Below are 27,571 nucleotides of genomic sequence, written 5' to 3'. Positions count from 1 at the left end.
TTTTATGGTTTGTTGCTTTTTTATTTTTTGTTACCTAGCTTTACTCAGTGGGGAAAAAATGTCTGAAAAACAAAATAAACTGAGATTTTGAGCTAATATGAAATTTGTCAGGGATTAAAGTGGAGGATTAAATGAAGGACATCAGATTATCCACCTCTTTATTCTATTGGGTCATGTTATTTTACTACAGTTAATATTTGACTGACTTTATGTTACTGACATAATTCCCCTTTCAACTGGAATCAAAACTAAAATAACATGTATAAATAATATATTAAAGTCAATGGAGGAAATGAAAAACATGAGACTTACTAAAACATAATTATTCATTTACAAGTCAAGATTGCTTTGAAACATCAAGTTATTCATTTCAACATGTGTTTACATGTGTAATATAATTTTTGCTGAAGATCACATTGCCCTTTAAGATATGAAACAGAAAACAAAAGAGGGAAAAATCACGTAATAAATGGTATGGAACAAAAGTGAAAATGCCTTTAAAAAGCTGAGAAATTTTAAGAAACAATTACAATCGTTAGATACAGTTAGAGAAATCACTTACCTTATGCTTAGGTCATAACAAGAATAGCACAGTGTTTAAAGTCAGCTCTTCATTATGGGAGGTACAATTGAAAGCCATAGGTTATAATAACATGAAATTGCTATACAGAGATGAAGACTTTTTCAGCCCAACATGAAAAGCTAACTCTTATGGGAGAACATTTCAACTTATGTTTAATGCAACATGAAGAATAACAAAGGGTGTAAACATCAAAACACACCAAAACATATAAATCTCACACCAAAAGGGAGAGACAATCCAATCTCTCAGGACACAGATTTAATGTGACTATAATTTGTGACAGATAAGGGAAGGCACATCACTCTAATGGTGAAAGATGCATGCATAATGTACCACCAGCCATCTACCTCCCCACGTCCCCATCCCACTCATCCACACACACAAGCCCAGAGGATACAGGGAAAGAATGTAGTGCCAAGCTGTTATGAAGAAAGCAGGACACACAGAAGCACAGCAGTGATCATGTGATTTGAGAGGTGTTCTTCCCTTAAACCATCCCATCACCATGCTTATTTTAAAGAAGCCAGGAAAAGAGTCCCTTTCAATGCTGCAGTAGCTACGAGCCCCCAGCTTGAAGCTAATGTGTGGAATTTTGATCACCGTTCCCTGCGATGTCAGGGGCTCTCCAGTGGAAGCCAGATGTGTAACACCAGTTAGTGGGGGTGGGGTGCAAATGTGTGAATAACAAATATCCTTTTCCTTCTGCATTTCACAGAAGTAAGGGAGGAAAGAAACAAATTCAGACTCATGTTAAGGATAGGTTCATAACAATATAAGGTTGTAGAAATATTAAAATGAAGATTAGATTTGATTTCAGGTTAACACAAATCAGGTTTCACAAAAACTGAGTCTATTTTGCTGCTCACCGAACTAATTCATATTCTTTATCTTATAAATGATGTACAATATGGCTTATATGGAAAAATTCTGAAAAATTGGACAGAATGGGTCAAAGTCAAGAAAGAAAGAAATTATTTACTTCTATTTGATGGCCATTAAGAAAATGCTATCATTCTATTTTTAGCATGACTTTACTGGCCAGGTATCATGGTTTAAATTAGAAATAAAGATTCTGCTTACTTATGAAATCTGAGATGTTCTATAGTTTGAAAAAATATCATTTAAATTCTGTTTATTTTACAGGTTTAAAAGTAAAAAGTAAAAAAAAGATTACCTATTTAGGTTCTATAACATTACCTATGAGCAAATATTTCCTCTCAACAAAATTTAACATAGGCTACTCCTATCAATAATGTCATATTAACTCATGAGAACAAATTTGCTTGTCTGCTATTGATGACAGTAGTTAATACTATCTATTTTAGTATGAGATGAATTTTGATTCATGTGTGGCATATCAATTTAGTTAGCAGGTGTGAAACTATTCAAAGATCATGTACTTATGTTACAATTTTTTCTCCCTCATTCTATTTTTAGCAGGCCAGATTATTTTGATATTCCTTGTAGCATGACTAATTTTTGGCTCTTGGTCCTCCTAAGATCTTAGTTTCCTTGTGGGTAAAATAAAGATTACTGTAAGGCTCAAAGGAGATGACATATGTATCACTGATTTTAAGTTAAAAAATGGAAATGGATATTAACCATAGTTAAATCAGTGGAGTCACTAACAATTGTGAGCTAGCTCTGTCACACTCCACATTATAATTTCCTCATTAGGTCAAAATGAAGAAGCCCTTACTTTTAACAGAGAGGGGGGAGAGAGAGAGAGAGAGAGAGAGCGAGAGAGAGAGAGAGAGAGACAGAGACAGAGAGGATTTATATATCATTAAGTATAAACTAGTCCATCTACCATCTAGAAAAGTCTTTTCTGGAATAGCTTGTTGTTTGTTTTCTGATTCAAACTCTACTTGTACATTAAAGTTTCAGCTCAGATTATAGCAGTTGCAAAAAATATTTCCCAAGTACATCAATCAGAAATGATATCTTCTTTATCTAAATTCTTTTTAAGTGTTGAAATATAATTATCTACTATAGAACTCATTCATTCTAAACATACAGTTTTACAATTTTTACTACAATCTAGGTTTAGGTTTCCCCAAATTATTATGACGTTAATTCTCTTTATATTTCCCACTACATCAAATATAATGCTTGTGCAGAATAAACATTTGCTAAGTCTGACTGTCAGTTGATTTTGCAGTAATTATTGTTCTTTTTGTTCTCAGCAGACTAACATTTTAGTGTAAGTATGATCATAGTCATTCCTGTATAAGATAATGCTATTTTATAAGTTCACAAGGCTGAAAAGCAGGTGGGTTATAGCTAAGTGATACCTGAATACCCTGCAAAATAATCTTGAGAATTTAGAAAATATATTTCTATTTATATTATTTACAGTTAATTAAAGAGTGACATGCAGAGTTCAACAAAGCTCTTCTATAACTGGGATTTCAGGCATGTTTAAGATTCCTTATTTTCTAAGAGAGCAGGATGTTCTATTATTTCATATGGTCAGGTCACTGGAGTGATAGAGATGATAGAGATTTCTGATGCACCTTGGTCCTTTTGACTTTAATTTTTCTACCTTTTAAAACTTGTTTAAGAGAAATCTGCTTTGAAAGAACAAAGTTCTTTGTGCATCACTTACTCACTAAAATAACACTTGAGGATATAGAAAATGGGCCCCGTTAGTATTTACTCAGATTACTTGCCTATTTATCCAATTTAGAAAAGAGGAAAGAAAAGATCTGATTTAAGCAACAGTAAGCCAACAATTCTATAGTCTTGAAGTCTTAGATTCTATTTCTTTTCTCTTCTCACTACTTACACAAAAATGGTGAATTGGTTTAGAAAACCATTTTTCCATGGTTTCTTTAACTCATCACTTTATGGGACTCAATAGGAATACAAGTATTTGGCTCACCTGGGCCTGATGATAATTGATTTGTTTAATTAGAATGAAAGTATCATAACACAATTCAATCACAGAACTCAAAGAATTCTGGCTTACTTATAATAAGAGAGGAGGGTCAGAGATTTAGCTCAGTGGCTCTGCCACCTGCCTCTCAAGCTCAAGGTCCTGAGTTCAATCCCCAACACCAAAAACAAAACAAAAAACCAAATATAGTATGAGAGGAAAGATAGTAAAGGGAACATATTTGAATGGTTTCCTCCTAGCTATGTGACCTTGGACATAGCATTGCACATTTGGAGCTTTAATTTCCTTACCTATAGAATGGGAAAATGATATAGAAAAATGTAGATGAAGTTTAACATTATAATAAGTGAAAAGAGCAGTACAAATTTAAATCATTATTCTTATAGTAATACAGATTTAGAGTCACCTGTATTATATAGCATATGTGTTGCTGAAGTAAGCACTATAGTCACCTATATTTTATATAATTAGAATCTGAGGCAAATGATTAAAATGTTTCTTCCTGATCATGGCACGAACAACTAACAGACTACTGTATAATTGTCATTTTAGGACTACAACATCCAAAAATGGTTGAGTAAAGCCCCAAGATTAGCTCTGAACGGATTGGTCTAATTCTTTGTTGTATGACTTTATCTCCTCTGTATTGGTCTTAGTATCTTCATATGTAAAATAATGACATTTCTTGGGTTTAAACTTAAGTCACTGAGCCCCTTGGGAAAACTTATGGATAAAAATCAAGGGTCCATTTACTGGGATGGGGAAACAAAATTACAATCTTCATAATCAGTAAACTAATATTCACTATTTCCTTTCCTAGAAACTATAACATTAAAAGAACCTTTTACTTCAAGTTACTATAATATTTAAAAATATTATTTATGTATTATAATTTGAAATTATAGAAGTTACTAAACCAGCTTCTAGAGTTATTAATGCATTTAAACAGAAGCATTGTACCACAATTTGTCCTTTAAAATATTCTAATGAATATTTCAATTTAATTTTTTTTGTAATTCTGTGTATTTTATTCTATACATTAAAAATATTTTTTCTGAAAGGACAGCTGTAGGCTTTGGCAGAGTCCCAAATGAGTTCATGGTAAAACAAGGTTAAAAACTGCTAGAATAGATAATTTCCAATCTTTCTTTTATTTGTAGAATTTTGTGGCTCTACCAAAATTTTCTACTTCAATTTGCTGACCTTTATCAAATCATATTAAAAAAGGATTCCTCATACTGTATACTTAAAAAGTACCAAAACTCAATGTTTTTGTGGCTCTACCAAAATTTTCTACTTCAATTTGCTGACCTTTATCAAATCATATTAAAAAAGGATTCCTCATACTGTATACTTAAAAAGTACCAATAAACTCAATGGAAAAAAAAAAAGGATTTCTCAAGGTTAAAAATTCTGCTCACTTGATCCTTTCCCAATGGTTTAGATGATTAATTAAACAGAATAATCATTTAAAAGTCATTATATTTAAAACCGTCTAACCAAATGTAAACTTACATGGACACATTCACACACACATGCCTTAAATGACTTTTTAAAACTCCTCTTGTCGCTAACAGATAGAAACAATGTATCTATGTGTAACATAATGCTTTGCAGGAGAATAGACAATATTTATAAGCAAAACAATTTTATACAACTTTCTCCAGAGGACCAGTCTTAAATGTTTCTCACTGTTAAGTGACTTTCTATCATCTTAAACTTCACTATGCTTTCCTATATTTTTGGTTAATGTGACAAACATCTTCCTTTTTGGTACTGATCTCTTTTAAAAGACAACACAGCTACTAAAGTGAATTATAATTACCTCTGAACAGCAAAGCTTATTAATGCTTTGCAACTTGATGACTTCCTCATTTTTACTTTAAGGAAATATTGTAGTACAGTACTATAATATATATTGCAGAACATACATAAGAATAGAACTGGTTATAGATATTGAATATATGAATATTCTTAATGCATTTCCTATATAAAGCCTTAATTCTCAACTGAATCATTCTCAATGACTTGTAGAAACAGCAAATCCCAGGCTAGTCTCCCCTTGGAACCAACATTTTTGATTTAGTGTTAGAAATCTGAGAACATGAATGTTGATCATAAGTATGAAGAAAGATACTACCCACTTATGTGATGTATTACAAAGCTAAATGAAATATTTTTCACTAGTTGGGACTTCAGATTATTCATGACATCAATTCCCAATCTTCAGAAGAATTACCGTTATTTTGTAGAGGGATTTATCTTTATTGTAGAAGCTATCAGGCAGGGATTAGTACAGGTTTTAAGTACACAACAAAATAGTAATAGACCTTAGCCCTTTTGACTGCCAAACTTAATTATTTGTAAGCTGGTAGTTGACCCTATCTTTCCAATTTACTGAAGGCAATCTAATTAGACTTCCATGAATTTTTATTGCTTCTTTGCTCTTGACTATTTCTTTTAGGAATAAGAACACTGACACTAGGAATGTGTGTTTAGGAATGAAGAAAAATTGGTAAGTATAATGAAAGGTATGTGGGGGGAGCCAGACTGCCTAGATTTGAATCTTGGCTCTATAAATTGTGTGGTACTGTGTAAGTCATACTCCCTCTAGGCCTTGGTTTCCTTATGTATACAGTGAATATAATAATAAGACCTATTTATTCTTATGGAATAATTATGAACAAAATGTGTGAACATATGTAAAAAAACTTAGAAGAGTATGTGCTCCAGAGGGAACAGTATGTGAGGGTTTGCTATGTTGTTACTATTGACATTCTTTTGTTTGGATAATATTCTGGATCTGTAATAAAAAAATGTGGACTAATTTTTTTTGTGATTTTTACAGTTCTCATAAATAAGATCAACTAAGTTAATGTTATTAAATATCTTAACAAAAAGTATTAAAAATAACAACTATGAAATGGAGCCTAAAAGATAGTCATTGATAGAAAAGGTCTAAATTGGGGCTGGAGATTTAGCTCAGTGGTTCTCTCTCACAAGCACAAGGTCCCAAGTTCAAGCCCCAGTTCCAAAAAAAAAAAAAAAGGAAATGGTCTAAATTGTCGAGCATTTGTAATCATTATTCATTTTCTAGCATGTCTGGAAAATATTCACATTTGTTTTTATTAAGCATATGTCTTAAAATATTGAGTTTATAATTGGGTTTAATATTTACCTTATTTTTCATTCTTAAATATCACGTACATCACTTATTAATAAAAAAAGAAATAGTGCTTCTGAGTATAATGTACTCATAATGTAAGAGTAAGGCTTCACTGTTCTTTTTAAATCAAAAGCTAATACATGTCAGTACTGTTGAAAAGGTTGTAACTTTCATTTTTCTAAATGCTTAACTAGCATGTGAAATATACAGGAAGTTATACAAAGATACATTTATGTTGTATTAGCACAGTAGCAATGTGGATGACATTCTTTTGAGAACTAGAAATAAAAGCTAAGCTCTTGCCTTGCATCACAGCTGCATGTGTCATATATCATGTTACTAATCAAGCCTCCCATATCTTACCAAGTAAGCTAAGAAATGCAGTTTAATATTAGACTTGTATTTACATTATTCACGTCTTTTCACTTTTTCTCAATATTCAAATTTTGGGCATGAAATGGAAAGGCTAAATCAAACTACTTTACATGTACAGAGAAGGAATGACTGCATCGAAAGTAATTTTTTAAAAAAGGCAAACTCATGACTCATATAAATATAAAATGAACAGGTGCTAAAGATTTTATCTGAAATATTAATGAGAGGAAGATGATCCACTTGGTTCAAAGGGGAATTTAAAACACATATAGACCTGAACACTCAATAAAGATGAAACAAATTTGCAGATAAACCGATTACATTTAGGGCAAATATTAATTGTATTGCTATCTGGACACAATTTACATTTCTAAAACCCAGGGTCATTTGTATACCACAATTTAGAGCTGTACAATTGCACAGAAAATGGTAAGGGAAGAGATGCCCTAGACTGGACAGTCAGTAATCATTTTTAATCTCAAACTCTTTCACAATTTTATCGGACACTTTATGGCTTGGAAGCATCTGTTCATATAACTTATGTCTGTTAACTGAATTCTAAATTGAAAAAAATTTCTCCTAGCATTTACTTTTGGTTTCTAAGATTATATTCAATACCTACTCTAGTCATTTTAAGTGGACTGAAGTTTTTGTTTTTACTGTAAAGTTTTTTAATAAAAATGGAATAAATTTATAAAAGTACATTACTTATTGAAGTCTGACTTAAAATACAACTTCAAAGCCTCAATATATAATTATGTTTATCATTGATTTTTGTTCTTGTGGTACTGGGGATTACATCTAGGGCCTTATGTATGCATAATAATACTGTTCATTTATTGAACAAATACTTCCTGAGCACCTACCCAATCCAGGAGCTGAACTAAATGCAAGGGGTAAAATATAAACAAAACTGACAAGGATCTTACTGCTTTGGGAGTTACATTCTAATAGGAGTGAACAGCTAATAAGTACTTTAGTAAGTACATACATAAGGTAATTACAGAGGGCAATAAGTGCTATAAAGAAAATAAAAGTAATGGGATAAAATGATTACTGATAATAGTATAACTATTTTAGACATAGTAGGCAAGGAAGACATTTCTGAATAAGTAAAGGTAAGAATTCCCAAGGCTGAAGGGACAGCTAATAGTATGCAAAAGCTCAAATGCTTTGCTGAGTTTCTATCTAATATTAAACAAATGAATGCAGGTAGAAATTTTGGTTCTATACTTGATATTTAATAAAGGATAATTGTGTTACTGTGTTGGTAACAATGTGGAAAATGATGAGTCTTATTATGTGTATGCTACTAGCTAAGAAAATCCAGGTACTAGAATTACTCTCGTTAATCTTTCCTTGTCCAGAACTGTTTGCAACTGAAACAAAGGAAATTATTGTAATTTGTCAGAAGGGCCAAATACGGATAAAAACAGTAAAAAATGTTCAGACTTAGGGTTCTGATAACAGAGACAAAAAATGTCTTTTGGAAAAAATTTACTATTTCATAAAATTCAATGAAGGCAACTCTGAAGAAAGAACACATATAAGGTTTAGGGGGATAGCTCAGCAGTACAGCACTTGCCTAGGATGTGTGAGGCCCTGGGTTTGATCCTCAGCCCTAGAAGGAGTGAACATATTTTTTTTCCTGTTTATTGAAGTTTTATTATAATTAAATTTCTGCACACAAACTCATGTGACAGCACACTGTAATTGATCCATGATAGCTATTGTACTTAGTGTTCTTCAGACAGTTGGATTTGCATCCAGAAGTGGTTAGGTATTTTCAAAATTCATTGGAAATATATCACAAGGGATTAAATAATCATTAAACTAAAAACTTAATCATACATAATTTCAACTTTTAGAAATAATACCCATCTCCCAAATATACTAAGATACTCTGGTTCAGTATGAGTGCTTTTTGTTTCTTTGAACTTCTCACTTTATTTTGATTTACAATATATTTTTCCTATAGATCTATGATGCAGTGGTTTAGTTAGAATCAGAGTAGTCTGTGGACATCTTGGCTGCTTCTGGCCAGTTTATATAACAATTCTCCTGACAAGGAAGACTGAACTTTAATTTCTATAAAATGTGAAAACATCTGAAGAAATTATAAGAAAACATTTGTTTAAGTTAGATGGTTAGTACTTGGGGTGCAGCTCAATGGTACAACTCATGTGCAGAAGGCTCAGGGCTTAATCCCCACCACCACCACCATACACACAAAAAGGCAACCAAAGGATATTTACAGGAGACTGCCAATATCCATAAATCCTTTAAATTTCTCCTATCTGGAATTTAGGATCATCTAAATATCCTCCTACACTCTTTATTTTAAGAACAAACACAACGCTAATGTGTTCAATACAATTTTAAAAATTATATTTAAATCCACTATTTCTTGAACTGAGAATGCTTTTAAATTCTAACTACTGTTCTAGCAGTTTCATCATTGGACAATTTGTTCTCTCCATCCTCAGGGTCGTCTGAGATAGCTTTGCCACATGTGCCTTACATTGCTCAAGTATGACATGAGGAATACAATCAAGTCAAACTGCAGAAACTCACTCAGCAGTGCTTTCCAGTTCTTAAAGTCTTACATGTCAGCTGTCCTTAAACTTTTACACAGCTCTCCAATGATAATTCTTTTTTCCATATATGTTTCTTTATTCTTTATTTGGTTTACATTCCCTGTAGAACTACCTACTTTTTCCATTCTTTCCTCCAATTCATCATCCTCATTATTTCTTTCTGTTAAATATTAACAACAATTAATGTGGAAAGAATTTAAGGGTTATTTTTATTTTCTCCTTGCTTATGTATATTCTTTATACTATATGAAAACAAAGACAAATGTTATTTAAAGTGAAAAATACAAACTGCTTTTGAAAGTGACAAACATTTGTTTTATAATACATGCTAACCATTATATTATCTGCTCAAATCAATCTTACTAAACTATTGATTGATCTAAGTTGGACCAACAACACAATATTTCTCAGTTTTTGCCTGCATATATAACTGCAATAAAATATTTGGGATCAATTTAAAGTATAATGACTATGAAGCTAATTGCCTTGACGTATCTGTAAGCAGACTCATTTTTTAAAAACTCAACTAAGCTGAAAAAGGAACATAAATCTATTTATAAAGTCTTTTAACAGGATCATTGTACGATTTTGAATTTTTGTACTTAGAATTATTTAGCTAATTTATTAATACCAGTGTCATTCAAACTCTCTCAGATTCCTGTGATTTCTATGGTTTAGAATTATGCTTGGTATATTGGAATACTAAAACAACTATGCACATCCAATTTTGTTCCTTTAAAGCAAACTGAGATTTACAAATTCATTTTACTGATAATTATTAGTGTTTTCTTGTTCAGTAGGTAAAATGAGTTATTATTCTTTGAAAAGGGAAAGGAAAAAAAAGTGTGTGGGGAGCTAAAGATAAGTTGACCAGTGACAACAACAACAACAACAACACACACAAACACACACACACACACACACACATAAATAAAAAGAAAAAGAAAAAAAAGAACAGAAACACAAGAAAAATGAAGTATAGTGAACTGTGGCAAGGAAGCTGGTGAATGCAAATGAGGTAAAATAAATAACGGAATGGGAATTCCTATACAGTTTAGTTTCCTTTTTACACTTACTTCAACCCTAAAAATACAAGGCAGACCTTAAAAACACAAATATCATCTGTATGACTTGAAATTGTCATTTAAAGTCAACTAGGTAGTATTCAAAAGGCACAGTTTGCAAAATTTAAGTATATGTGTGTAGGAGAAAAAACAGGCATTCTGACATTATGACTAATTTTAAAGAGTTGTAGCAAAATTTCCTTCTGTGGATAGGATGTTTTAAAAGACAGCGAAAGAGATTTCAGATTTAGTTTAAAGCAATGACATAATATGACAACATCCACAAAGATGTATGAGTCCATAAAGCAAAACCCAATTTGGTAACTAGCCAGGAAACATTTCAGACCAGAATCAAACAGAGCTCAGTTATGTTTAAAAGCTAGGTAATTTGCAGTGATATGGTAGAAACATAGGAGAACTAAAAGAGTGGTACTTACATAGCTAAGAATACAGTACTTTAGAAATGCTATTATAAGGGTTAGGGGTGTAGCTTAGTAGTAGAGTGTATACTCTGCATGTGTGAGATCCTGGGTTTGATCCTTAGCACCACAAAAGGTTAAAAAAAGAGGCTATATATAATAGAATAGTGACATGTGACAATGAGAATAACTATAGAGATCCTTGCTACATGATGTCAATAGAGGTTGAATAAATAACTTCAATTTGACCTGTTGAACTCTTGAAATGTTCTACATGTATCTATCTGAGGAGTTGGTGAGGTTTTAGATAAAGTGGCTATATATAAGTAGAAATGCATTAGTGGAAGTCATTTAGTTGATTGCAGGCTTCTGGTTATATAAGATTTTTTTTTTGTTTGTTTAAACTTTATCAGCTTACATATTCAAGGTTGGAGTACCTGAGAGTTGTATGGTTAAATTTCTATTACATTAGTTTTCTTTGGTAAAATTCTGATATAAATTAAGCAACACTTGGTAACTCAGAGCCAGATGGATGATGTAAGAATATAAAGATTAAATGCTCAATTTCAGCACTATTTACTTGCTTCCATCTTTTCAAGAGGAAACTATAATGTGAAAGGAAAAGAAGGAAGTCCCCGCCCCACAGCAGAAGGGACTGAACCCTGGGTCTTCAGACTGAGCTGCATCCCTACTCCCTTAAAAAATTTTTATTTTGAGACAGGGTCTCACTAAGTTGTTAAAATTGTCCAGGCTACACTGAACTTGTAATCCTCCTGCCTTGGCCCCTCTAAGTGCTGGAATTGCAGGCATGCATGGGCCATCACATTTATCCATTTTTTTCCCCCTGTGGTAAAAAAATAACATTGGCTTTGATTTATTTTCTAGTATCAAAATGATGTACACATGAAATAGGATGAATGTTTAATGAAATTAATGAAGAATACTGATCATCTGCTCATCCAACCAATGCTCCTAATAAACATTTAAAATATTGAAGGCAATTATAATGTTTATTAAAGTTTAAACCTTCATGGAAACAAAGGAGTTGTCTAGTTTGACATGTTAGGCTGGATGGTTATGATGTAAAATATTATGATACAGTTTAAATCAGTCTTAATTCGACTCAAACTACTTCAGACTCTGAGCCAAATATTTTACACAATCTACTAATGATAATCAACTCAGCATTTCCTCATACAATCTCTTTTAGGTCTAACTGGTTACTCTTTATCTTTCCTACTTGACAACTAAAGTGCATTCTTTAAAGAGATGCCTAATTTTCACAACCAAGGAGTACCAATGACTACTGTCTTATTTGAATGTAGAAGATCATTTTTACTTCTGTTCCCACTTTTATTCCTAGGGAATTCCCTTTGTCAAGCACTGTAAAAAATCATCATTTATCTGCAGCTTCAGTATAATATTCTAATGGGCAGATTACCATGGGAATTTTGCTTTCGTTGTATGTAAACACTGCAGTGGCCTCAAAAAGCCATGTATTAGTTCATCCTGTGATTCTTAGCAAAAACTTTAAGCAGGGTATCTACAGTTCGATTTAATTATTGTGATAGTATAGTAGCAAGTTGCCATAAGAAAAAAATAGCAGCAAGCTAGATGTTTTATGATTCCAGACAATACCGACTGTGAAATAGCATGGAAGAACTTCCAAAAATAGACCCTTCTTTTTTTTTTTCCTCGGTTGGATGTTGAAACAGAATGGGGAAAATTGCTAATATAATAAAAAATGTGGTTATAAAAAGTTCACATGAACATGTACTCACATGAACATTCAAAGTTTCACAGAACATAAATCCAAAATATCTTTAAAGTCCTCCTGAATTTAGTCATCTTCTATAAGTTGTTGTTTATGCTCTGTAACTATTATAGGAGAGTCAGAATAAGTAAACTATCCTTTAACTATTAAAGCAGAAAGAGGAATGGAAACTATAGCTAGTTTCCCTCTTTACTTTCTTCTATTCTCTCTCTTCTTTTTTCTATCTCTCCTCTTTTCCATTCATTTTCTTGCCTTAAAGTGTCAAATATTTGAGTATCAACATACCTACTTTTTCTCCTCTCTCAATCTTAAGGTATATATGTGCAGCATTAGCTTTCTAAAGTATAATCTACAAGCAACTCTGTTTTTATTATAAAATATTGTTATATATAATAATGCTTATTGCTTTCTTAAATAACAAAAGTCACATGGAAATTAAGCCAAAAGCATTTTACAAGGTAGATTCATAGATGATGTAAATAAATACATGTACTTCAAAGCATGTACATGATTTCAAGTTATCAACCACTGCATTAATACTTAAATCACCATTAAAAATCTAAACATGAGTCTGGGTTCCTAAAATATTTACACTAAAGAGAATCAAGTTACAAAAAAAAAAAAAAAAAGCATTCTTATAAAATATTCTGACATCATGTATGTGTAACCATAAACTTAGACTTTTTAAAACTAATGGAAAGGACATCACTATATATTCTCCATTTCTATTTCTACTTTGGCCTATTTCTTCCTTTTTCTTGGTACCAGGGACTGAACTTGGGACCTTGCACTTGTGAGGCAGGTGGCGGCATCACTGAGCTAAATCCCCAGCCCTTTGCTCTATTTCTGCATTTTCAAAAAACTCTCAATTTCTCTACAATTCTTATGTAGAATGGGAATAAAAATGAAAATATTATTTTAAGGAGGTTAATAGGTATTAATATCATTAATAAGAGTAGAATATTACTAATAGGGTATTATTAAGTAAATACTGGTTAAGAGGTAATGTGCTCAAGATTATTAAGACTATGAATGTTATAGATTAATGTTTCAGAAAATGACAGTTACAACTGTAGAGGATAGCAAGCATTTATTAGATCATACAAATGATTAAAAATCCACAGGACTCAGTATAGTTAAAATGTATTCCACAGGACTCAAATTATGTCTTTAAATTCAGCTGAGTGAACTTTAAAAAGATTAAATTCATTTTCACAAAATATATTTCCTGGGCATATCTGAGTAATTCTAACCTATAATGTTTACTGAACTACTCTTTAAGCACTTCCAATTTTAGGATTTTCTTCTAGTTCTGCGAGGAACACTTTATATTTTGGTTGTGACTCCATTAAATCTATTGCATCAGTTTAGGAAATATGGCCATTTTTTACAATATTAGTTCTGCCTATCGAGGAATGGGTTAGTTTTGAATGTTTTCTTTGATCTCTTTTAGCACACTATAGTTTTCATTATAGAGGTCCCTAGGTTAATGCCTCAGTAATTTTTTTGAAGGCATTTTGGATGGTATTATTTTTCTGCTTTCTTTCTTGGTGGGTTAATTATTGGTGTGCAGGAATACTACAGATTTTTGTGTGTTGTTTTTGTATACTGTCCCTTGCTGTATTTACTTATTATTTCTAGGAATCTTTTGGTGATATTTTTTGGGTCTTCTATATAAAGGATCATGTCAATAGAGACAGTTTGGCTCCTTCCTTTCCTGCATGTATCCCTTTTATTTTTTTCCTCTTGTCTGATTGCTCTGGTAAGTGTTAAATATTATATTGAACAGGAGTGGTGAGCCATCTTGTCTTGCTTCTGACTTGAAAGGAAAAACTGAAAAATCTCCACCATTTAATATGAGGTTGACAGTAGGTTTGATATAGGTGGCTTTCATCAGATTGTGAAGGTCCTTCTATACCTATTTTCTTCAGTTATGATTTTTTCAATATTTGTTGCATTCTGTTTGCGGGTATATTTTTGAGCACCTTTGCGTCTATGTTCATTAAAGAAAGTAGTCTGTAAGTTGTTGTTTTTTTTTTAGCTGAGTCCTTGTCTGGTTTTGGAATCAGGGTAATGCTAGCTTCCAGGAATGAGCTTAGCAGTACTGCTTTGTGATTTTTGCCTTTTTTCATTTCTTTTTTTTTGGTTACCAGAGAATGAACTCGGGTCATTGTGCTTCCAAGGTAGGCGGTGGAACCACTGAGCTAAATCCCCAGCCCTCCTTTTTCATTTCTAATTTCGTTGATATGGGTCCTTCCTTTTTTTTTTTTAAGAGTAGCTTAGGATTTGTCTATTTTGTGTATTCTTTCAAAGAAATAGCTCTTGAACTCACTGATTATTTGTATTTTTTGTAGTCACAATTGCATCAATTTATGCTCTGCTTACTATGGCACTTTTTTCTTTTTTTTTGGTACCGGAGATTGAACTTGGGTCCTTGTGCTTGCAAGGCAGGCCACTGACCCACTGAGCTAAATCCCTGGCCCATTATTATGGCACTTTTAAAATTATGTAATAAGGATCACAAATTATTTTGGGGAACTTAACAAAATTTTGATGAATTTTTAAATAACTTCCATTTGACTATTTGGTGAATCTTTGTTATTGTCTGTTCTTGGGTGTGAAGTGGCTTTCATCTCTCCTAAAAATCATTTACTATTCCTCTACAGGCCCTTCTCCCATTTTCCTTTCCCCTATGAAGAGAATATTTACTATTTAAATCATCTAAGCCTTTTTTTTAGTTTCTATATTTTGTGTGGTTCTTGTGCATATGTGCACATTAATAAATTTATATGCATCTTCTACTATTAATTTATCTATTGTCAGTTCTGATTGTTCATTTAAAATTCACTGAGCCACCTGTGATAGGTGGCCACTAAACACCTGAACAGTGTCCATGTTTTGCTTATCCATAAAGTTCTGAACTGAGGGGCTACATGGAAATATATTTTTAGCCTGCCCTTCTAGAGAAACTAGGATCCTTTTTATTCCTCCTCATTTCCAGTAAAAACTCTAACCTCCTCTTTTTGGTTTGTGACTTTGTTCTTTGACCCTTTGAAACTGCTCTCAGTTTGTATAGGATTAACTGTTTTATCGCTTCTTGGCCTTTTAGCTAGGATCAAGTGTAGTATTAACTGTTTAAACATGACCTCAATATAAATATCTACTTAATTTATTCATTCAGTAAAAATTGATTTGTGATGCTGTGAGGAAATCTTTGCTTCAAATTTCCAGTTTTCCTCTCTACCATTATGATTTTCATCTAGATATGTCAAAACCTCATGTGCTCATAGGCGGAGCTTGGGAATGTGACTGGATCATGGAACCTAATGGATTAGTCCACTGATGAGTTTAAAACTGAATGTGATATTGGGAGACGGAACCTGGTCAGAGGTAGGTCTCTGGGGGAGTGGCTTTGAAGGGTATATATCCTGCCTTCCTCCCTTGACCTTTTCCTCTACTTCCTGCCACCATGCCATGAGCCATTTCCCTTCTGCCATGCCACCCTGCTCTGGAGCCAGCCAACTATAGACTGAAACCTCTCTAAACTGTGAGCCAAAGTAATTTTTCCTCCTTTAAGTTGTGGGCATCAGATATTGTGTCCCAACAACAAAGAAAGTAACAAAGACATTTACCATCCACTACAATTACTATTCTAAGGAAATATGAGCCATGAGAGGTATAAACAAGATACAAATCCTGTCATCATCCAAAATATGCCAGATAAAAATACCCTGAAGTAGGCTGGATCCTTAGTTGAAAATCATCTCTCCCAATAAAAACGGTTACAAATAGTAGACAAAATACTTTATCAATCCATGCATGTTTATTTAAGCCTCAATTCAGTTAAACTGTGATGCAATTTCAGCTTAAGGGTTATATAAATTTTTCAACACTATCCTATCATTTATAAAGTTGTTTTCATTAGAAACTGCTTTTTCTCACTTGTCAGTGATTGTCTATAGAGTATGATACATAATTTGAAAACTATGAAAATAATAATAAAAAAGCACTATTAATACTAGACAGTATATTTGGGGGTGTAAGTAGATAAATAAGTAATCCAGAACCTAAACTGCAAAGTGAGTTTGGAGAAAAAGACACTAGAAAATCTGGAGAAAATAGTCAACTGGCAGAATGAATGGAAAGGTATTTTATAAAAATTTTCATATGCTTTATATCCCATGTATTTTACAATGATTAGGAAAAAGTAAGAATGGTACAAATGCTGATGTTAAGACAATTAACAATGAAGCTAATAACACTTGATCTTTCAATCAGGTCCTGGGTAATTGTCATATACAAAACATTTTACTGCATAAAAAACAGCAGATAATGAATATGAAAGAGTTCATTTAAACTAAAAGTAACTTTATCATGGACCTTCAATATAAGTATTGGTAATAACAGTTAATATTGAGTTCTCTGCATTTTGCACACTGCAGTATTAAGCTGTTCAATATTTATGGCACCCCCCGAAAGTGCTCTCTCTCCCATTTTACAGGAATAGAAGGTACAGAGAAGTTAACTTGCTTAAGGAACAGGGTTAGGTTTCAAATTCAGGGCTAGAATTCAAATTGAGCTTCAAATTCAAACTTTTAAATGTGATGGTGAATTTATTTTGCAGTAAGTTTATTTCACAACTGTGAGAAAACTAACAAAATATTAATAACTGTAAAAATATAGTCTTTTTAGAACATGGTGATAAGCTAATTAGATTCATTCAGAAAAATAGATATTTAAAAAATTTCAAAAATATGCCTCCTATTCTCAAAACCTAAATCCACATGGTAAGTATAGACTATACAGATTTTAGGTATTCAAAGAAGCCAATATGGAGAATTTTCAATGAAGAAAAGTGTGGCTTTAAAGTAGCAAATAGCTTCAAGAAATAGTGTGCTACTTAAAAGGATTACTGCATCTTCATCAATTCTAGGAGAGAATTAAGTCCTAGTGTACTTACACTCATTGCATGGAATGAAACTTCTCTTTCATAAATCTAGAACAGCACCAACTTCATGCAAATATAAGAATACAGTTAAACAAATTACTTCCTGAATCCTGGTTGAGAAGGAAATGCTTTGAAAGAGAAAAAGGGTGACTAGAGAAAACTGATAATTCTGCTTGCTGAAATCAAGGGTATATATTTCATTCTACCCAAATGCACATTTGGTCTGAGTAAGTAAGGAAAACATACACTGCGGCTAGTATAAATGATACTTAGCTAACTTTTGCAAAATTAAACTAGGATTGTTGGTGTACAAAAGCTGTCTATAAATCTATGGGTATAATCACAAAATATGATCAAGAGCTGCTTAACATTCATTAAACCTTTGTAATTTATAGAAAATTGAGTATGGCCTCCCAGACAGAAGAGACAATGTGTTCATAAAGAACAAAAGCAGGAATGAAGACAAAATGCTGGCCTGTGGTACATAAGGGCACACAAAGAAAAAGAATAATAGTTATCAGCCCAGGGAGGAGTAAAAATCTCTTTCATTTCAATTTCTCTCACTATTGGTAAGAGTGGGGGGAAAGAAATGTATATATTGATCTTTCTTGTAATTTAAATTGCTTGCTGACATTTTTTGCATTAGGGCAAGAAGATTAATTCTAGAGACTGACATTTTCTTCCCTCTCATTACATCCAATGTCTATAAAGAATTAGGGTTGTAGAGAGAGGGATAACTATTTGACTTTATTTGAGCTCACACACAGGAAAAATTGGGCAGATTATCCTTCCTATCTATGTATTTATGTATCTTTATATGGAACATCAGAGTGTACCACAAGAATAGTCAGTGTAGAATTAAAACCTTTTTGAAACATTGACCTAGATTAATATATGCTTTAGGGAATTAGAAAATGCATGTAAATCTTAATGTCACTAATGTGACATTAATATATAACGGGATATTTAAGACCAGGTTCTAACTTATGATCCAGTCAACATGTATTTATTATGCTTACTACATACTAGATTGAGGAAGGATTAAAACCTAAAAGAAGTTAAGTCAGTGTCTTCACTAAGCCAAATTTTATAATCTAATAACAAATTACCATTATGATGTAGTGATTAGAACATAATTGTCATTTATTCAAAGCATATTTATTAAATCGCTTTTGTTTGTCCCAAACTGGCTTAACTGGTAAAAAGATAGGTAAAAATATAAAAAGGAGAAGCTCCCGGTTTACAACAGCTCAGAGCACAATAAAGAAAATCAAGTAAATACATGTTGCAAATGGTATGATAGAATTAGTGCATTCAGTATTGCTAGGAGTCTGTGTAAAAACTGACTGGTGTAGGGGTGGGGAAATATTATCAGAAAAAGCTTCCTGAAACTGTCATATATGAGTAGGAGTTATTCCCCTTTGGTGGTGGTGGTAGAGACACATGCTCAAAATAAAATTTGTCATCTTAGTTCTAGATGCTAGAAGTCTAAAATCAAACTGTTGGCAGACCTATGCTCTCTCTGAAACTCTATGTGAACTCTTTGTTTATGAGTGGAATTTTAAGGGATAATTATAATTTAATTAGCTGAAGACAAGGTGGCATAATTATAGAAAAAGGCAATGACAATTCATAGGTGTTGGAGACTATGGCAACTGGGAGATTGGAAGTATGACTGAAGCTGACTTTAGCTTATAATAGGGAGTAGTAAAAGAAGAGGTGGATAAGGAAGGTTGGTACAGGCCAATTCTTAGGGGTCATGAAAACCACTGAAAGATTTTAAATAGGGAAATGCTCTAGTTACAGTAATATGTTAACGAGTTCACTGGGGTGAAGAGTGTAGAGATGGAATACTTATGGAATAATTAATGAGGGAAGGAGAATGAGTTCGAAGATTAATCTAAAAATCCAAATGAGAAATCTGACTACATCACTGAAAGTAGTTCTAGAAAACAGGTGTTGACATCAACAACCTAAAAGAAGAAATATTTACATTTTCCCGCGGTTTCAGATTTCAGTCCATAGTCAGGGGCTGCAACGCATGTAGGCTGAGGCGAGGCAGAGCATCAGAGTGGAAGGGACTGAGAGGGAAGCTGCTCATGCAGAGGATAGCAGCCATGAGGCAAACAGCAGAAAGCATGTTCTTTTGGACTTCCTCCTTCTGTTTTTTGCTCCATCTGGGCCCTCACCCTATTGAATGGTGCTGCCCACATATAGAAATAACACAAATAATGGCCAAGAAGAAGGAACATAGGTGACAACGTTCATTTTGATGGGAGTCTTGATAGGGAGTAGGCGGCTGATTGTCCTGTTTTGCCTAGGATGGAAGGATTCCTGGGATTTTGGACCTTCAGTTTTAAAAACTGGATAGTTCCAGGATGTAGAACTTTCAGTACCAAAATCAGGAAAGTCCTGTGCAAGCTGTGAGGAGTTGATCACTAGAAAATAATATAATAGAAAAATAATGCTTGGCTGAAGTATGAAGGACTGGGAAAGAGAAGCAGAGGCATTTTTTCTTTTTCTTTTTCTTTTTTTTTGGTACTGGGGATTGAACTTGGGTCTTTGCGCTTGCAAGGCAGGCCACCGAACTGCTGAGCTAAATCCCTGGCCCAGAGGCATTTATTCTTGATACAATAATTAACAGGTACACCTTATAGCTTCTTTGATTAAAGAACTGAGGGTAACAAAGTAGTGCTTAGGAAGATTAGTGTGGTGTAAGAGAAAAGTGAAACTATGCCGAGGGAACACAGTTGTCAAGCAACTATAGTAATCTAAGCCTGAGGTGATTAGGGTTTCAACATCTATGCGAGGGAAGAAAAATAAACTTATGATTGTGTAATATTTACTATATCTCATGTACTATATTAGGCTTTACATAAATTATCAGTTCTCCCTGAAACTCAGATACAGACACTTAACATTTAAGTATTTGTTCAAACACGTATTCACCACTTCTCAAATATTTTTTGAGTCTTTTTCTTATGTGACACATTAGTTTACTACTTGTCTGACTAATACGAAAATTTGAAAATAGATCTGGTTACCAACTTCACTGTATATAAAGAATTTAAAAAATAATTCAAAGAAAGAAATAAAGATGATGAAATCATGACAGTGGATGTCAAAGATGAAAAATAAGGAATTTCTATGTCCAGAAACATGAAGAATGTAAATTTTGGTAGAGAAAATGTATTTAGAAAGCAGAATTTGACATACTATTCTATTTGAGATCATAAAAAGACATTCAAATAGCAGCTGGAAATTTAAGCATGAATCCAGGTGAGCTATGCCATTTTAATGCATATTATGATGTATCATCATTTATGTGAGCTCTACTTTGCCATTTCTCTCATGTAATTAATTTCTAAGTTCCTTTGTAAGCAAAGGACTGAAAACTTACAACAATATGATGATAAGATAACCTATATTTATGTAACACCAGACTTTCTTCACCCCTATTTCTATAGAGCAGAAAATGTATATACATCTCTGTTCCCTTTATTTCCTGCCCTTCAGACACACATACATTATATATTACTTTGAAGGCTCCCAGCTCAAAAACTTCCTAGTTATCCATGCATTAATATTTCATATTAAAATATAAACTTCTTATGCATTATTTTCTCTGGTAACCTATTTTATATTTTAAATGTTCACAGTATATGGTGCAGTATGTAAACAAAAATTTACTGGTGTCAACTATGATTATATTTTAAAATATTTTATAGAAATTTAAAAATGTATGTCCAAGACAGAAGTACTAATCATCTTGTTTTAACACTTATTAACAATTATTTGCAGTTCTTTTTTAAAGAATTTTTTAATTAGATAGATTTATCAAATATGTTTGTCAAAGAGAAAGTCATTGTGTTACCTCATTATCTTTATGACTAGCACTCATTTGGATGTCAGACAGTGGTATGTGCTTATTGTTCTTATTTTGACCAAAACAATTCATGTATTACAATTCATTTCCAAAAAATTCAAAAGTAACATAGGAATCAAGATATTTTAATAGCAGCACTTTTAGTTTCCTTATCATTGTGTACAAATGATATAAAAATAATAAACAAGACTGAGAGCAAAAAGTAGGGTATCGTAGACAACTATATGAAATAAACAGAAAATCAATTATTAAAGATTTTCTAAGTGAGAGTTTACCTCAATTGGTAGAATCTTTATATTATGGTTACTAAGTTTCTTTCACTTTTGTTTGATTCCTTATTATTTAAAAAAGTAGTACTTAAAAAAAAAAACACAGGACATGGCATGATATCTAAAGTTCAAATACTTTCATTCCTTTTCTGTCTCCCCTCCTTCCTAAAAAACTGACTAACTACAACTGAACTGAAACTGTTTTCAAGACTTTTTTTTTTGTTGCAAAAGCTCCAAATTCATTCAGCATTTGTTTAGTCCTGATTGGTATTCTAATAAGTGTGTTAATAATTCAAAGGACAACTGTTTAGTATGTTACAACTTTTAAATACTATTTTCTTTAGATAGCTGAAATTTCTAAAACAGCAAATAAATATAATTGTTTTAGTCTTTGTCCACTCAACAAGAAATAACTTAGCCTCAAAATTTCAAGATATCTAAAATCAACCATGCTACTGGACAATCTGACATTAAAGATAAGGTTTTAAAAGGCGCAGTTAGGATGATGATAACATATCAACTTGAATACTTCTATTTTTGTTTGTTTTAGTATCGTTACAAATCATAATAGATTTATATCTAATATATATTCTAGCTTCTCATTTAAATCAGAACACTACTTCTACCAAGAAGGATGATGTGTGATCAAATTACATGGTGATATTTAATTAAACAAATTTATTACAGAGGAAGACATATTGCCATTAATCCTCCACAAAATAATCTCCTCACTTCAAATATACTTAATTCTATTGTTCTTGCCACTTTCAAGTTCTGGAAGTCCTCTTTTGTATCTTTTCAAGATGTGATAAAAAATAAGGTGAATTCTACCACTGAGGGCAATCCAATGGAAGTGCATGCTCGTGCAAACAGTACAATGTGTTCTCATTCACTTTATTCACTAGAGCTGGCACCATGAGACTTTTGGCTCTTCCCCAAAGTCAAAAATGATCATGAAAGATAAACATTTTGAAGTGACTAAGGACACAGAGGCAGTCAAGACAGTGCTACTAATGATACAAAAGAAAGAGGACTTCTAGAACTGATGTAGAAAATTGCAGGAACTATGGGATAAGTGTGTTCAAAGTTAAGGGTGAATTTTCTGAGGATTAATGGCATTTTTTTTTTAAACATAGTAAGTTTTGAAAAAAGTAAACATTCACTGCATTTTTAGATCACAGGCCACAGTACTTATTCTGGCCTCTTTATAAGGAAATTCTTGAGCAATCTTTAGATTTTTTTTTTTTAAATGAACATTTCACAAAGAAGGTGAAAATCACTTAGAAATTTGGAAGGCGAGGTCTTCTCTATTTTACAAATTTGGTGTATTACTTACAAAGGAGCCATCAACTACATGGAGTAGCATTTGCCTCCATTATCAGCCAGATATACTTACAAATTATCTCATTTTGTATACCTTATGGTAGGCTCATTTTTGAGCAAGTCTTATATTTTCATCTTACAAATGCCACAGAAGATAGTGATGTACAATCAGTAAAGCCAACATTAGGGGTTGGTGACAAGACTTTATTTACTCAGCAGTGGATGTAAGTGAAGATGATATAAATGTAAAACAAGATATTGAGCCATAGAAGATTTGGCTATCTCCATAGTGATGCTATAAAATTTTCTACTTTATAGTAGTCCCATCAAGAGGCTTCCGTATGTAAAATTAAAATACAAAATATTTCTTGATATTTTAATTATCAAGATTTATAACTCTAAAATTTTGTGGAATATTTACTAATTTAAGATTAAATATAAAAAAGCTCACAGAATGTTATTACTGTGTAAAATTTCATGAGTTTAGATTCCTTAATCAGTTCTTCATTTTATTGGTTTACATAAATTAAATAGAAATACCACCTATGGAGATCACAGAAATGTGGCACTAAGTGGAACAGAGATATCCTACAAAAAATGAGAGAGAGAGAGAGAGAGAGAGAGAGGGAGAGAGAGAGAGAGAGAGGAGAGAGAGAGAGGAGAGAGAGAGAGGAGAGAGACAGACAGAGAGAGGAGAGAAACATACTTTGTGACAAATAAGGCCCAGATATCACAATGGAAAAAACAAACCTAGATGATGCCAGAGTTCATTTAAGAGTTGAGTGCTATTGAAGAAATGCCACAGCATACACAATCCCCGCAAAAGCCAGTTCCACATTCCGACCTGAAAGCCCTCCTATGTACATGCTATCACAGAGAAAGTAATACCCTGATGGACGCTGTAGGCTGTGATTGGAGATGATGCCAATGGTTGACTTCTTTTATACTCTCATGGGGAATGGAGAATTGCCTGGATGAAGTGGCAGAAAGAAATGTGTTATATATCTTTATACTAGGAGTCACAATCCTGGGGAAACTAGACCTATAGAAAACATAATTATAAAATGATATAACTTCCTTTTTGAAAAGTCCTTGGTATCATAGTAGTTCATCTGCCTTGTAATGTTTTGCATCTCCACACTCTATTTCAAAAAGAAATTAACTCTTCATTTTTATTATAGTAAAACACCATCATCTCTAATAATGCCATCATTTCAGGAAAGGAGACATGATCCATTGTATACATTCTTTTAAAGAATTGTTGTGAGTCTACATCTTCCATGGGTAACTGTTTACCCACTGCATTTTATGTTGCTTACTGATCCTTTGCCAAATCTTATTAAGATGACAGTGAAATTGTATCAAACACATGACAAGAATAAGTTTATGCTAAACCATTCACCTATTCAAGTACAATCTGATGATTAAAATACAAAAATGATAATATAAATAAAGAAATTTGGCCCTTAGAATTTGTTATAGAAGGATCAGTCCTATAATTGGCAGTTTTCAACATTTTGTATTATTTTAATGGCACTTTTCCTGAACTCTGTAAATCTATATACACTTTTCAAATTGTATATATATTTTTATTTTCTATTTATTTTTAAAGTATGTTATTAGTATAATGTGTTTTGTGAACAGAATTAAGGTTTCTCTCCTTAAATAAAAATGGGAAGTTAATGCTTCATAATATCAGTTTTAGGAGAAAAAAATCTGTGTTACAACTTACAATATAAATATGAAAGAAGGTGGTTATTATTCTCTTGCCCCAAGAGAGTGCACTCTTAAGACTATGGATTTGGTCACACTATTTCTTTCAAAGCTTTTTCTTAAAAGTTGAAAAGTTGAAGTCTAAACGATAATGTTCTGTCTTTGGCTCTGCATGTTCTGTGTGGCATTTTAGATAGTAGCCTCTTTCTGTTTTTTTTTTTTTTCTTGGCACGACTTTCTGAGGACATTATTTGTGTGATCACAATTAAACTGACCTTATAGCAGTCATATAAAGTAAGTATGTATAGCAATATGTTATGTTGTAAAGGAAAGACTGAGATTGTAAACAAAATTCATAGGCTATTTAAATCTTTCTATTATTAGTCATATTTTAAGGTACGTATAGTCTTTTCTCTCAGCTACTTAAACTTTGGAAAGTAGACTTAACAGAGTAGATATTTAAAGTCTGTCAATAATATTTTAATAATTCTGCTTTATAAAAATAAGAAAATTCATTTACACTGCAGTTTAATACAATAGGAGTAAGAAAGTAAACACCTTAAGAATCAAAGAACACAGGCCAAATTTCATGTTAATTTTTGTTTTTTTTTTTTGTTTTTTTGAGACAGGGTCTTACTATGTAGTTGAGACTGACCTGGAACTCACTATATAGCCCAGGCTGGTCTCGAACTCACAGTGATCCTCCTGTCTCAGCCTCCCGACTGCTGGGATTACAGGTGTGAGCCACCATGCCTGGCGTCATGCTAAATATTTTATTGAAAAATGATTTTTGTGATTGACAAACTTCTGGACTACATGAACCTTAAGAAAATACAAGTGTCAAGGAAACTATTTAAGTAGACTAGTTTTTTTAAAAAGGAAATGAACCACCTAGAGAGCAGACTATTTACATTTAACTTTTGTTTTTTACTTTTTAACATGGAAGCTCTCCTATATCTTTAATGGGAAAAGGTCATCACTAATTTCATGCAAATCTTCAGCTATCAGACTGACATATATGGGTGTACAAAGTAAAATTTGTCTTTAGCCAATATGAGTTTAATAATAATATGGTTCAAAGAAATACTTATAGAATAAGGTAGTAGTAACAAGTGAGTTGGCTATAATGTAGTGACCGCCAAAAAAAGTTATCCAGCAACAGTTTCATTATAAAAATACAGAATTTTCCCAATAACATAGGTGATGTTTTCCCTTTGGTACCCTCATCCCTTTCAGCCAAGTGCAAAGTGCAAGGCAAAATAAATTAAGGCAAAAGGAAAATAAAATAAAAATGGTGAGTGCGAGCATGTTGCTGACCATGTAAGAAAACACGTGCAAATTATACCTCAGATACACTATAGGTAGATGAGCACGAGGGAAGCCGAGCCTGGTTTTGCAGAAGGGAAAAGAAAACACTGTTAAAGAGGAAATGATAGAATAGTAAGGGTCTCAGAAGGATTAGATGGCTCCATCACCAACACTTTTGCCAGATAATACAACAGCCTTACAAGTGAATGCTTGAGTGTGAAAACATCTCAAGGTCCAAGTTATTAGTAGGATAATCCTGTGATTTAAAAAAAAAATACCTTGCTAAAAAGAAAAAAAAAATTCTATGATGGAGGAGATGACGCCTTCTGATCAGGCAGATTTTGGTATAATCTTCCTGAGAAGATGCTCATTTAGGGGGAAGCAGGATGCTAGACAGTTTTTCTTCAGTTTTTAGTAATGTTCACTGATTTAGCATTCAGCAATTAAAGGTGAGGTTGCTTAAAACTCTATTGTACATCTTCATTGTTAGTCTCTGAAGAAGGGACCAAAGACAGCTCAGTATTCTGATTTCCTGGTCTTACTATTCTAGTATTACTGAATGCCTTCTGACCCTTTAGGGTTCTCATTCTTTTCATATGTATGCCCATATCAACACCATAAAAATATAAAAACTTAAAAGTAAAACTCTTCTTCACTTATTTTTTATCAGAATGTTTTATCTTTTTTCATTGTTTTTTTGACAACTATTTTATCACTGATTTTAAAAGTTATTTGATATTTGTAACCATATTTAACCTTATGGTTTTACACTTACCTAACTACCCTCCTTTCCTTCCTTTTTTTTTTGGATGTACTCTTCCTGTGTTGCCAGTCTGGCCTTGAATTCCCAGGCCCAAGTGATCCTCCTGCCCTCAGGCTCCCAAGTAGCTGAGATTTCTGAAGCAGCCACCATGGTATGCCATCTGTTATGATTTTGAATTTGTAATTTTCTGGCCTATTCTTACCTTCTAGGTTATCATACTGCCATGTTCAATTATGTGGCCTCTTTTTCTATTATGTTTCTCAATGTCATGTGAGCTAAAATTATTAAGTATGCATTCTTCAGTTAAACATTCTGCAATGAAGTTTCTGAATGCAAAACGAATTAGAGAAGATGATGAAGTAGGAATCAGAGACAGCTTTGTCCCTTTACTGTATTTCTAGCACTAGCACAGCAGAATGTAGTAGGTGATCAATAAGTGTTTACTGAATGAATACTCTATTCCACATTTCAAAAAACTAAACTG

General features: G+C 32.7%; 1 protein-coding gene across 7 annotated transcripts in view; it reads right to left on the bottom strand.

Annotated features, from left to right (window-relative positions):
- Positions 1-27,571, bottom strand: part of Gphn (gephyrin) — a 559,105-nt gene that overhangs the window by 175,876 nt on the left and 355,658 nt on the right. For 3 of the 7 annotated variants that reach the window (XM_033766935.1, XM_033766937.1, XM_010645323.2), the window contains one exon: positions 26,362-26,403. The exons of the other annotated variants lie outside the window; for them this stretch is intronic. In XM_033766935.1, coding sequence (XP_033622826.1) covers positions 26,362-26,403 — 42 coding nt within the window. The remainder of the gene's footprint in view (positions 1-26,361; positions 26,404-27,571) is intronic. 7 annotated transcript variants of the gene reach the window in all.

Source organism: Fukomys damarensis, unplaced genomic scaffold (genome assembly GCF_012274545.1).
Source record: "Fukomys damarensis isolate Sample0158 unplaced genomic scaffold, DMR_v1.0_HiC HiC_scaffold_21, whole genome shotgun sequence".
In the NCBI taxonomy this organism is placed as follows: Eukaryota; Metazoa; Chordata; class Mammalia; order Rodentia; family Bathyergidae; genus Fukomys; species Fukomys damarensis.
This window is presented reverse-complemented; position numbering and strand designations above follow the sequence as displayed.